The 13,661-nt window shown below is 34.8% G+C and overlaps 1 protein-coding gene across 5 annotated transcripts in view; it reads left to right on the top strand.

Annotated features, from left to right (window-relative positions):
* The window catches only part of UBE2W (ubiquitin conjugating enzyme E2 W), a 32,349-nt gene extending 21,484 nt beyond the window's left edge, over positions 1 to 10,865 (top strand). For 2 of the 5 annotated variants that reach the window (XM_038126981.1, XM_038126982.1), the window contains exons 4-7: positions 2,393 to 2,548; positions 3,702 to 3,777; positions 4,491 to 4,553; positions 4,640 to 7,980. In XM_038126981.1, the coding sequence (XP_037982909.1) occupies positions 2,393 to 2,548; positions 3,702 to 3,777; positions 4,491 to 4,553; positions 4,640 to 4,722 (378 nt within the window). In that variant the 3' untranslated portion in view covers positions 4,723 to 7,980. The other 3 variants (XM_038126984.1, XR_005255694.1, XM_038126983.1) reach the window with 3 other exon arrangements.
* Positions 10,866 to 13,661: the final 2,796 nt, after the last annotated feature.

The following is a 13,661-nucleotide window of genomic DNA, read 5'->3' as shown; positions in this document are numbered from 1 at the left end:
AATGTCAGCTTTGCTTACTTTAATTTGTATTAAACACATTGTGCAGGTGCCTTTTCTTTACAAATGATTCTGCAGTGAAGTATAGGACTCTGATGTCTGCTTGAACAGATGAAATTAGTGTAACCTGGAGGCTTCTTTGATGTTGATATTCATGTCATGAAATACAGGGTAAAGTAGGAAGATCCCCTTTACTGTGATGCAGGAGCCAAGTAAACAATAAACTGCTGCTTCATCCCTTCTTACTTTCAACATAATTTTTTCTGGTTGATTTTTAAGACTCTTGCATCTTGTCTGCTGCTATTGTTAATACAGCTGAAGAAATACTGTACTTCTGATAGGGATTCTCCTAGATACACGACGTGCTTGAGAGACCTGCACATAGTGTTATAACTGAAGTATATGATACTGTGTTGCTTTCAAGACAACCTAGAGAGCTGAAGGAACAGTGGAATGTGTTAGAGACTGCAGAATGTGCTGTGTACATTGATTCCTCCATTACCTGAGGGAAGCACTTCAAAGTATGGCTGATAAGAGTAGTGGCCACCTATCACCCCTGCTTTTCTGAAAAAGGAAGTAGAAAAGCAAGAGTGTCTTAGTTCTTGTCTTGTCTGTTTCAGCTCAGAGTTCTAGGAAGTATCTCTGCAGCTTCTCTTGTTGGTGTTAAAACTGAAGCATGGAGCTGTGAGAGACACTTAAGCCATAAAAACATATTTTTAGGTGCCATGATAAGCACTAGAACGCTGACTTTCAGTCTTTTACAGAACAAACTGGCTACTTGTACTTCTGCACCTCATCAGGTTTGCAAGGTACTAATTATAGGTGATCCACAAGAGAGTAGCCAGTTTAATTTGGTTCCAGGTTGTTTGTCTTCATTACCCAACTTATGTGTGTGGCTCTGTGCAATTTTTTGTAAAGCAGTAAATTAGATCCATACATCTACGCTGAGTTTTTTTTACGGAAAACAATTAAAAATTTAAGTACTGGATACTGGATTGTTTTAAATGCCTAGAATTTCAATTTTTCAAACATTGCTGTGCAGTAGGGTCATTCTGCACTACAATTTCTTGGTCATAATTACCTCTCCTGCAAATCTAATTACTGTGAATTGACAGTTTTCACTTGTGCTGCTTTAATCACTTGGATGTTTTCTGCCTTTAAATGTATGTTGTCTGTCATAGAGTGCATTCTTTACCTTACCTAAAAGGTTGTCATGTAAAAACAGGATATTAGTTACAAGTGAAATACATTACAGGATTATGAAGGTAAGCCCTTCAATGCTTAAGAAATACCAGTTTAAAAACCTCTGAAAGATCATTCTGCATCCAGTTTCTCTTATGCCTTAGAAACCTGTCTGCCATTTTGCAGATAAATTAAACTCTCTAATTTCAGTTTCCTGTATGATGAAGGTGTTGCTTGTCATCAGTGAGGAGGTGGGTGTGTGTGTGTACATGTTTACATATTTTTATGCATACCTATATAGCTTAAGAAACACTTAAGACTTAACTGCTGGGTATTACAGTTATGAGTGGTAGAGATTTATGTTTTTATTGCATAGAAGGAGTTGGAAAAGGAGTTCAGGAGTATAATACTGATATGAAGATTTCACTTTTACTCTCCTTCTGTTTGTCTTGAACCAATGATATGTTTTGACAAAAACTTGATGTAGGAGCAGGAGTTGTCAAAATTGCTTTTCTAGCCTTTTTTTCACTGTGATAGTATATTTTAATAGAGAGGAGTTCAGGTTCTAAATGCTTTTCTTCCATATTCTCCATGTCAAATAACATTTTTTCTATTTCAAGTAATGTTTTAAAAATATTTCCTATTTGGTAAACTTTGGTATACTTTGGTTTCACAAATCCTTTATTTATAGTTAATAAGATTGATTCATTTTAATTTCATTCTTCATGCTGGAACCTGGATGAGTTGTCCAGAATTTTATTTCTGTTATGTCCAGGTTTATAAAAATACTCATTTGTGAATCTTGTTGTGCTTCTTGGGGTATAACCTGGTGGCTTATAAAGTCATTAAAATCCAGTGGTTTGGCTAGACAGCTGTATTCCTTAGGACATGGAAGACTGAGGCTGCAAGATTTTGCAGTATTTACATTGTTACCTTTGCATTTTTTATGCTGTATAAATATTAATAGAAAATCCCCTATATTTAACCATTTATTTAACTCCATTTTCTCTAGCTATTTAGGTTTCCATTGATTATTTTACATTTCACTTAATAATTTCCAAAATTGAATTAACCCAACGTGGTGAAGTGTCTTACCTAGTATAAGTGAAGATGGCAGACCTGCTTCTTAGATAAGATTATGTTGTTTCCCAAACCAATTCAGTTTTATTTAAAACAGGGACTATAAATTAGTTATTTTTGTTCTTTTTTTTAGGTCATGTTTACTGGAGACAATATCCCTGTTCATCCTCATGTTTATAGCAATGGTCATATCTGTTTATCCATTCTAACAGAAGACTGGTCTCCAGCCCTCTCAGTGCAATCTGTTTGTCTTAGCATTATTAGCATGCTTTCCAGCTGCAAAGAAAAGGTATGGGCTTTTTTAGCACTGTTGAAGTAGAATAAGTAAAAGTTAGTAATTTTCTACTTTACAAAGTAAAATTTTCATTTCTCAAATTCTGAAATAGGCAAAACTACTGTATCTACATTTTTACTCCTGAGAAAATATTAAACTAGAAATATTAAACTAGAACTGCAAAATGAACAGTGCAGTAAGTATTTGCCACTGTTTTCATGGTAATCTGCTTATATATCATTACTGGAAAAGAGCAGTGGATGGAACCCTTCCAGTTGAACTAACTGCAAAGTTCAGTCGTGCTTTAGGACAATTTTGGTAAAATTATCCTTCCTCTAAAGGCAGTGCGGAATGACTAGTGAAATGTCTTTAGTGCAGATGTTTCTAACTTTGCATCTGTGCTATTTCAATGAACATGATAGTTTTCATTTCAGGGAAGTAAATAGTGCTAAGCTGCTTTTTTGGCACTAATACCTTAGAGACCTTTTTGTCAAGAGATTGCCCTTTCACTTTTGACCGTTTCTTTCGCAGAGGGCTGTCTGTGGAAGTTAAATGTGGTCAGAGCTTGTCCATATGTGCTATCCAAACATGCCTAATTATTTTGCATCCCAGTCAGTCCTAGTCATATATGTAGTCAAAAAACCACCCCAAAACGGCTTTGTATTGTATTCTATCCTATGTGTTTTGTAAATGATGACACTTAAGAAGAAAACTGAAGAATATGTAATAATGATCAGCTACAGATACTTACAATAATTTTTTCACCCACTCTAAGCTGAGCCTTAGAATGGGAATTGGATGTAATGCATCAGAATTAGATTCAAAGCTGCAAAGGAATTTAATTTTGGGGGGTGTTTTGAACAACAGCTGTTTCTTGTGAGTTAGTTTCTTTTGTTTGTTTGTTGGTTTTTTCCTTTTTTTTTCCCCTCCCGTATTTGTTACCAAACTGTATGATATTTTTTACTACTTTATTTTCTTGGAGTATCTCAAGTAAGAATTTGTTACCTGGATCTTTTGAGAGATTTTTCTTCACCAAAAAGATCTAGTCCAGCCTGTTACCTCATTTTCACTGCATTCACATGGTAATCTTTCGTAATCTTATTAAATAGCTCATGTATTACAATATGAGGATTGTTTGATTATTTGTAGGTCTTTTCTTTTGTTGCAGAGGCGACCTCCAGATAACTCATTTTATGTAAGAACATGTAACAAGAATCCAAAGAAAACAAAATGGTGGTATCATGGTAAGTATCTAACTAGGACCAGAAATTTTTAACTCCTTTTCAGGCTGAAGACAATTAAATTGTAGGGAAATAGGATAAATATCTTCAAAGCATTAAACTATTTTTTTTTTCAACTGAAAAAGTTATTTAAATCCTGTTTCTGAGATACTCAGCTGTGGGTTTTTTTTTTTCTGTATCACATTTGAATAATTCCTGGTGGAAATTTAAACATGTTTTAAATTGTAGGATTGACTTTCAAGGAAAGTTCTTATAAAGTGTATCAGTCCATGACAAGTACAAAGTTTGGGATTGGGGAAAGTCCATGATGAAACTAGGTTTTGCTCGAAACATTTTTTTTTGTTATTGTTATTAACATTTTAAAAACTTCTATGTTGTTGGAAAGATACCTATGTATTTGTAAACAGCTATGCGTTTTGATAGATTTCCACTCTCAATCAGAATTGCCAGTATGGGACAGTTGACTGACTTTAAAGGCTCCTAAAAACTAATACTCAATAATATAGTAATAAGATTCTCCATGGACACGATAAAGAAGAAGAAAAGTGTATTAAAAATTCTAGTGTCTGCAGTGCTAGTGTTGTGTTGGGTTTTTTTTTAATTTGTTTGGTTTTGGTTTGGGGTTTGCTTTGCTTTTGCTTTTGTGTTTTTTTTCTTTTGTTTCCATGTGTTCTGTGTCTTGCTTTATACTTTGTGGTTTCTTTCTTCTGCCTCAGCATTTGTCATCCTCCACCCAGAGCTGCAGTTGGCTGTATGTGCTTGTCTTATCCACTCCATTGGTGAGGAAAGAGAGAAGAAGGGGATAGAGATGGGCCATTCTTTGTTTTTCTCCTCTTGTTAGCAATATTTTCCTTGCTTTCCATAGGAAAATTCTGTACAAACAGTAGTCATTGGAAGCGCAAGTACTTTGGGAAGGGATATGTCAGAGAAGGTAATACTCCATGCTAGTGTAGTGCAAAACAGTTGATTCCATCACTGCAGAGGCAGGTGAAGGTTCCACCATAAGACATCCTCAGTTTTTCATGGCCTCCTCACTCCAGTGTTGGTTCTGTCCCTGAAGTGAAAACTAGAGCAAGTATTTTGAGGCAGTAAGAGTTCATAACTGGAGAGGCAAATTCCAAAGTCTTCACCCTTAAAATTCTTAAGATTCTTAAAAGCCCATGGATGGCCTAACAAGAAAAACTTGATAGTTTCATAATACTTGCTGAGACCCATGGGGTTTCGACATATGGTAATGTAACAGAATGAAACTTTGTTTCTCATAATACAGTAATTGTAACCCCAAAACAAGGTGGTTTCAGGTACAGTAAGAGAATTGCTGTATGCCATGAGATTAAGGTATATCAAAGAAACTTGGGACCATCATGTGGTTGTTTTTAATGTTGACTCTAAGAATAATAATCATATTGCACACAAGGATAGATTTTTCATCCTCACCAGATTATTCAGCAGTCACTTTCTTTTCTCTCTCTCTTTTCATGCTCTTGTAACGTGCTTGGTGCTTCTCCATTTCTAGCTTTTGTTTCTCTTACGTGGCAGTTTTGGGAGAATTTTTGTGAACTTTCAATTTTTACTTGCTAGTTACTTTTAAAGAGAAACAGGTAAAGTTCCATTTATTGGCTTTATCTTGCGATTAAAATATATTCTGTCTGCATTTAATTTGTACCAGTCTCATTTTGATTTAGAATAGAAATCTGTAAAAGCAGAACAGTCTGCAGATATTACTTTTATTTCTTAATATTGAAATTCTATTTGTGTTAAACAAGCAAAACAGAAACTTAGTATGAAAAGAAATCTGAATTACTGATTCTGAAGGTTGCTGTATTATTATGGCTCAAAACCACAAGTTACAGTTCATTGAATGGGTATTTTAGTTACTATGAAGTAATTATGCAGTGGTTTTTTTCTGGAAGTCAGAAAACTTTACCCCTTCTCAAATTCGGAACAACCTAAAAACCAACCTGAGGCAGGAGAAAGAAAGTTCATTTAAGTAACTCATACTGTCTTGATTAAAAATTCATTGGGTTCCCCACCACCTTGAATTCTTACATGAAAAAATGAAATATTCCTGATGTCCACAGGACAAAAATTTCATAAATGATTAGTATTTTCCCTTCCATTTTTGTGTGTGTCATTTGCTTCTTTTCTCATTTAATTTTGTTTCTCCTATGTGGACATAGAACAAGACTGCCAAGGCATGATCTTTAAATTGTCAGTGTTTTCTAAACAGGTTTAAAAAAAAGGTATGTTACAGTAAAATGGGAAGTGTGAAAAGATGCTTCTGTCATGTTTATTTTCTGCTCATGCTTCAGCTGAAGTGTCGTATATCTAATCTTGTGGTTGAACCACGTTTGGCTGAAAAAGTGAGAGAAGAAAAAACAATCCCACCCAGGAAAGAAAACCAGCTCTCCAAGGCTAACTGTTGTGAGAAATTAAATGCCAATGCTAATACAACAACCTGTGGAGGGAGGTGCAGAGTGGTTCTGCCATTTCTTCTGTCTGCTGCCCATTGGACTGGTTTAGCTTTAATGTGACATAGTAGCTCTGTGTTTTGAAGAGATAGGAAGAAGTCTGTCATAGGTATTAATACAGGCATTTGAAGGAAATTTTCTTTTTCCAGTATGTGTCTGGAATTTATTTACCTGGGAGCAAAATAGTCCCTGGGAGCTGATGTAAAGAAAACCCAGATGAGCACAGAGTGATCAAGTGGCACTTAGAAAGATATTCTGACATGTAAATATATGTCTGCATTCATCTTAATACAGAGTTTTTAATGTCATATCATCCCCCCCCAACACAGCAACGTATTCCTCGAGCAGAGTTATGGAGCTTTGTTTGCTACAAAATGATGTCCCCCCAAGCCCTGTTTTAAAGCTCCTGATCTTTGATAACTGAAAATACTTCTAGATTGTCTACCTTACCCAATGTCTGTTTCAGCTGCACATTGACTTTCCTGCTGAATTTCCATCTGAGAGTTGCTCATGATGTCTTAAAGACAGAGGAGGGTCTTCCAGATACAGTTTATTTGGGCATCCAGACTGAAATCTGTTTCATTAAGCTGTTGACTTCCTTTGTTGTTCTCAGGAGGTAGATTTTTTTATTATAGGGGGAGGGTGAGGTGTGGAGGAAGGAAAAGGCAATGGTGTTTTTTTTCAACCAGCACTTCCTTGCTGCTTTTGGGTTTTGAGGTTGGTTTGGTTTTGGTTTTTTCTTAAGTAGAAAGTATTTTCTCTGATATTTGGTCTAAGATTTTAGTATACCATTTAAATATCCCTTCTCTCTCTCTTTTGCATACTTGTTCATTTTATTTTACATATGCAGTAGCCTACTGAAAAATTAAAGAGCTTTTTTACAAGTAATAGCTTTGATATAATATTTTCCCATGAGAATGTAGAATGTTATGAGGCTACATTTTTTTAGGTGTGGGAGGTTGCAAGTAAGTTCTTTAAAAATAAGCAGACAGTAACTTTGCTTTCTGTTAACAACTCAATATTTACTGCTAGCAGGTGCAAATGTACCACAGGTTGATGTGTGAAGGAGAATGTTTAAAAGGGAGAGCATTAATATGCAGCGTAATGCAGAAAATATAGGTATAGAACGTGCATTTTTATAGTATGTTCTGTCTAATCACAGTATCTAAAATTTAGTGTATGTAATTTAATTTCAGGTTTAAGATTTTAGGATTATTATTTTAGGACTTTTTTGCATAAATCTGTCAGCTATTGTTTTGTGTTGAGTCTTGATAAATAAACACACACACACACACACATGCACATATAAAGGGTTGAAAATGCATCAGAAGCAGCCCACTCTGCTGGGTCTTATCCCTATATATTCCTTATTAAAGGATGTGTTAATTAGATGACTGTTGTGGATCTGCTGTACTTCAAGGGTGCAAAATGTTAAACATATTTGATTTTTTGTTTTCCTGGCAAGTGGTTTTCTAAATATCAAGCATGGAAATGACTGTCATTTTTATGGTGTATTTGCTAATACTAATGTCTTTGGGGGTGTATGTGTATTTTGGAAGTTTACTTTTTGATACTCTCTTTTCTCCCCAAGTCGTAGTTGAACAAAATCACAGAATTACTCAGAGTATTTCCTCTGCATGTTACTGTCTATGCTAGGAATTGTTTCTGCCTATAGCACCTTGCTAATTTTGAATTAGAATGTTTATATGTTTTCCATAAATGCTCTTCTTTTATTTTAAAGATGACACATGTTGATGCCACCATTTTGTGATCCTCGTAGCAGAAGATAGTCCTACTGAGAAAATGAGCACTTTGATCATTCAGTCTTTGAACTTTAACCTTTGACTGGAAGTGACCTATAGGCAATGAAGACTACTTCCTTTGACTGCATTTTTACTAGTGTGCATTCTGGGCGCATGTTGATCGCTGGTTCAGTCCATGCAACTGACATGCTTTTATTAGTCATACAGTATTAATGCAGGTGTCCAGAAATGTCAGAATAATTCCATTATTTTTATTTTAAGCTTTTGGAAGAATTCCAGGTCTTCATATATTGTGCAATAACACTGAGCTCCTTGGCGGTTTTGGTGCATCCATTGCCGGCAATGGACATTGTACCAGGGAAAGGTTTTGCTCCTGCCACAAAAAAGATTGACATATGACTGAGCTTGTGAAAGTTTTGGATATATTTGGAATATAAGCAAGGGATTGACAATTACCTGAAATCCAGCCCATTCTTTTATATTTGGATTCTATGCACTGTGACCACAAAACTAGCAGCATGAGTTAACATGCCTACCTGAAGGACTGTAATAAGATCATTACGTATTTATTAAATTGTTTATCTGCTGTCAAATTGTTTTGACATGGGCAGTTTTTCAAGTGACATTGGCAGAGAGGTACAATGTTATCCCTATGGTGAAATAAAACTACTTTTTGTATATAGTTATTCATATCTCTGAAGCAAAGGTATGAGTAATTTAGGGTATGAGTGATTTAAACAAGAATTTATTTTGAAGATAGAGGATGGCAGTGATATAACTGAACTTGCTGCAGTCCGTAATTGGGCTTGTAATTTGTACTTTAGAGCTTTTTCCAAATAGATTGCACACTGTTATTTCCTGCTAGCCATCAGCATGAGCCCTACTGCCTACACCAATATTTCATTTATTTATGTGTTCGAAAGCAATCCATATAACATTTTTGTTTGCATTCACTGTTTCTTTTGTGTTGTATGTCATGTTTGAATGTTACAAAACAATATTTTGATTGAAAAGCTTTGTCAGAAGATATTTTCATGTAAATTATTTCTTTATCTTGTAAGCATCATCTTGTCTTTTAATCCTGTATTATAAAAAGAAAAAAAATACATTTTTGACAGAGGCTTAAAGTTTTCACAAAAAAGTGTGGACCTTCTTATTTAAGTTTAGTCTAAAGTATATTTTCTTAACTTGCTTGTCCCACGTAGCCATGCCAATTTTTCCAGGCTTTTCTTCACCGAAAAATGGGGGGAAAGCCTAAAATCAGACATTTTTCTGTGGAGCAACATTTACTGAAATGACAGTTGTTCTCAGCACTCTGTAATATTTTGATACTGCAATTAGGTTGTCTTTTTAGGAAGCACTTTTATAAACTAAAGACCTTTACACATATGCAAAATTTCTATAATTTTTTTTACTGTTGCCTTATTGTTGCACTCAAAAAAAAAATTCAAGCAATTAATGCATGAATGTCTAAATCAAGTAATAGCTTGATGTAAAAACAAACAAAAGCAAAAAAAAATCCCTAAACCAAATCCACAATGACTAACTACAATAAAAACTAGAAAATTGGCTGAAAAGACTGATTTTTTTTTTTTTTTAATCTGCTGTATGATAACTGATGTTTTATAGCCTTGTACATACTTCTCTGTTACCTGTTGTTTAAAACACTTTAAAAAAAGATGCTTAACTCAGGGTGGATAGAGTTTAGATGGATTTGCTTCAGAGAAGTATTTTGTACAGCATCAGAACTGTAGATACTGGCAGTGAAGTGAGGCTACAATATACTTCAGGAACTGCTTTTTTTTCCTACTGTACTGAAAATATCTTGGCCTTTAAAACTCAATGGTAAAATCTAGCTTTGGATATAAATTTGATGTGTGTATATATTTTCACAATGAGCCTTGGAAACATTGAATTAATTTTCTTTTAAGAGCCAAAAAAAAGTCGTTTTACAGAAAGAAATACTTATGCTCTAAACTTTTTGTTTTGCAAAATTTTATTGTTGTGAGATCATCAAAGTAGTTAGTTTTGGAAATGGTTCATATGAACGAGCAGTAATCTGATACTTAATCTGTATAGTCTTGTTCACTGCTCTGTATGAATTGAAACAGTTGAGAAATTCATGTATGACTGGTTCATATAGTAGATCCTATCAAAATAGTCCACAGGAAAGAGACCTTAATGTGACCAGGTAATGTCTAAAGAAATGTCTTAAATACATCTCAGATTCAGTTACCTTTTCATTTAGGGGCTTGGGAAATGACAATACATGGTTTCAGAGAAGCTTTCATGACATACCATATGTATTTTGTTTAAGATGGTTGTTGTAGTGCAAAGCATTGTGCATTTTATTGACCTGTGCTGTTACATGGATTATAGTGAAGTTAAATAACCAAATTTATGCTGCTCTTTAATAAACCCCCACCTCCTATAATATATCTCTGTTTAGATCAAGAAAATGCAAGGTAGATTAGAAGAGAATGTACCTCAGGTCTTATAGTTTACAGTAGAAATGCCTCATTGGTTCTCTTGTAGATCTGTGAGTAAATTCCCCTATACAGAGAGGGCCAAGACAAAGCTTATATACCACTCAAGCCCTCAAGATAATGCAACTATTCTGACAATGCTATGATGTCCTGAAAAAGGGCTTGAATTAGAGGGAGGTGGTGCCGTCCTTTCCCAAGGGTGACCCTGTGTGTGTAACTTTCTTTCACTCGGAATTTCTCACATGGAATAGTTACAGAATTGGCTTGACACTATTTTGCTTTTATTTTGTGTCAATATTCATGTTGTTAAACATTTTGTTTTGTGTTTAGTGTCTTTATACTATAACACAATAAATTCTTGTTTTAAAATAGATTACTACCCTTGAATGGAAATACGTGTGGACCTTTTCATGGTGCAGTGCAGAAGCACAGTTCCTAACATTCAGCCACTCTTAAGACAAAGCTGCCAATAATTCTGAAATGTTGTGATGCATCTCAGAGGAGGAATTTGCATAACAGCAAGGTGTTTCCTCATCCTCCAGAGGGTATCTGTTGTAACAGCTGGAAAAAATAGTTAATTAAAAAAAATCACTAAGGTGCTTTCATTTGAAATACTTTCATTTCTCACAGATGAGCAAATAGTTATCTTTTTTTTTTTATTTTTTGCCATTTGACAAGCACTTAAAATACTTGATGAGAGGTTTCAGATGCAGGATTCTTGTTTGCCTGCAGTGGTGGGAAGAGAGTTTCTGTTATTTTGTCAGCATCTGTCAGAACTGTTTCATCAAATCTCTGTCTCATACCAACAACTGCTTTCAGTTTTGTACATTTCTTTTTTTCAAAAGATGATGTCTTCTGCTTTGTAAAAGGCAAGGCACTGCATACCTAAAACATGTATTTTTCTGAGAAATTAAGTTTTTAAAATTCATGTATTTTCTATAATGAAGATTATTCTAAATGTTTGATTTTTTTTATTTACTACTTTTTTTTGGAAGTCTGACAAAAACCTTAGATGTAAACTGTATTTAAAGTATGCTTTAAGGAGACCATAAAGTTTCCAGGTCAATAATTAATGATGTTTTAAAAAGAGAGGGGGAAATAAACCCTTAATTAAACCCCAATTAAATTAAAAGATTTCCAAAAATGCAGCTATAGAGTTTGAAGGTTTGGAGGAAGTCAATACAGTTTTTGCCTCCTCTGGTAGAGCAGTTGAGCATTATGTTGTGTTTGTATGCTCACAAATCCTGATCATTCTAAAGAACAGGTTTGAATGAATTTTCTTTTAAAACCAGTAACTTTTAATCCGTATCACCCAGTCCACTTTGGATTTACGCAGTGGTACCTGAATAGGTGGGTGTTGAACTGAATAAGGGGAATTAAGCTGTCTTAGTGATATTCCATGTTCAGCTGCAGTCACACAGCAGCATGGGAAGAGAGACTTTGGATTTGGTTCGTGTGGCAGGTACTTGTTAGCTGTTGTTTCTAAGACTAATAATAAATTTCCAAACCTGGCTTTAAAGTACCTTTATAAACTTGGAAGAGTAGAAATATCATGAGCCACCTTTTACTATAAAATATAATTCAGAAATACAAATTTGAACATACTTAGTCTCTGTTTTTATTTCATTTTACTGATATAGCAGTGCAGGAAAATCTGTTCACTCTTCATTTCTTTTTCTTGCAGATTTTATGTACTTTTAAAAATAGTGTTAAATGAATTTTGATCAGCTGATTCAATGTAGCACATTCTCTCTGCAGCTACCATAAGTGATTTTTAAAAAAAAATTACAAAATAAGTCTATTTCAGTAACATTGAAGTTCCATAGTAATTTCTGTCCTTAAGTATGTAGGCAAAACCATATAGGTTTCATTCAGATAATTATTTTGTATTTAAAAACCAAAAATTAAATGCAAAATCAATTGACCGCGCAGTGAATAAAAGTCTAGAGATTGGATTTATAAGCCTGTGTCCATAGTCTCTAATACAGTACTTCATAGGAGCTTTAATGTATGAGTCAGTAGTAGTAGGTTAGATTGCAATTAATTCCCTCTACTTTGCATACATGCTATGTGCAGTGTACTTTTGTCTTTTGAAGTGACATTTTTCTCTTGACCTCTGCTGGTGAAGGAGCGGCTTACAAGGGACTCTTCTGCACAGGAGTCCAGTGAAGAGTTGAAAACCAAATGTTGGTCTCAAAGAAAGATGTTACGACCTGAATTCCTGTAACACTGACCACAGTTCTTCCCTCATGTTGGCCTGTTTTTTGTTATTTAAAATCTCCATGGTAAGACCTTAAAACTTTTGTCCTGCCTTCAGCAATTGGGGAAGCTGTTTTCTTCAAGCCCTTTGAAGTGCTTTGTGCCAAGTAGGTCAGGGTTAAGTCTGTTCAGATGACATTCTGGGCCCTTTCTCTTCCCAGGACTACAATATTATCTGGATGCTGTTAATGTAGTTCTCCAGGGCATTTAATCCTTAAAGATAAAATCAAGCGTGGTTTCTGCTATTACCAGAGAAAGAGGAATTTGTACTCCTTCCTTTCCAGTCTAATGATTTACATTCCTACCTTGCATCTAACTTTATTCTTGAGTCTGCACTGAGATGATTTAACATGGTAAACCAATAGGAAACCAACTTGAAAAAGTGAAAATCTGTCTTCTCAATTAGCAAATTAGATCAGCTTGCTGCATAAGCAATAGTTTCAGAGCTAGTGCAAAAAAATTGAAAGCTTTGTGTAGCTGGGGTTTGGAAGGCAGGGGCTAAACCAGGATTTGTATCTTTAGAATTTTCTGCATAATAAAATATTATGTAAAATATTGGCAGTTTTGTGTTATGCAGAAGCTGAGTAATGTGGTATGAGAAGCCTGAGAGCTGGAGGTCTGAACTGCCTATAACAGTCTATGGGAGAGGACTCTCCTATATTTTTTGTTTTCCAGTAAAAAAATCTGAATTTGTTCCAAAACATTCAAGCCATCTGTTACCTCTGCATTTAGATGCCTTGAGTTTTAGTGCTCAGGAACAGGGTGGCTTTTTGTGTTTTGGTGGGTGTTTTTTTCTTGTTGTTTTGTTTGTCTTGTTTTTAGGTTTTTTAAATGTAGCAAGTCTGTAGTCATTGTTCTGTGAGGATATTTTTAGTTAACTTTTTATCAGATCACTGTTGTCAAACCTT

The sequence above is a fragment of the Motacilla alba genome, chromosome 2 (assembly GCF_015832195.1).
Source record: "Motacilla alba alba isolate MOTALB_02 chromosome 2, Motacilla_alba_V1.0_pri, whole genome shotgun sequence".
NCBI classification, from domain to species: domain Eukaryota; kingdom Metazoa; phylum Chordata; class Aves; order Passeriformes; family Motacillidae; genus Motacilla; species Motacilla alba.
This window is presented reverse-complemented; position numbering and strand designations above follow the sequence as displayed.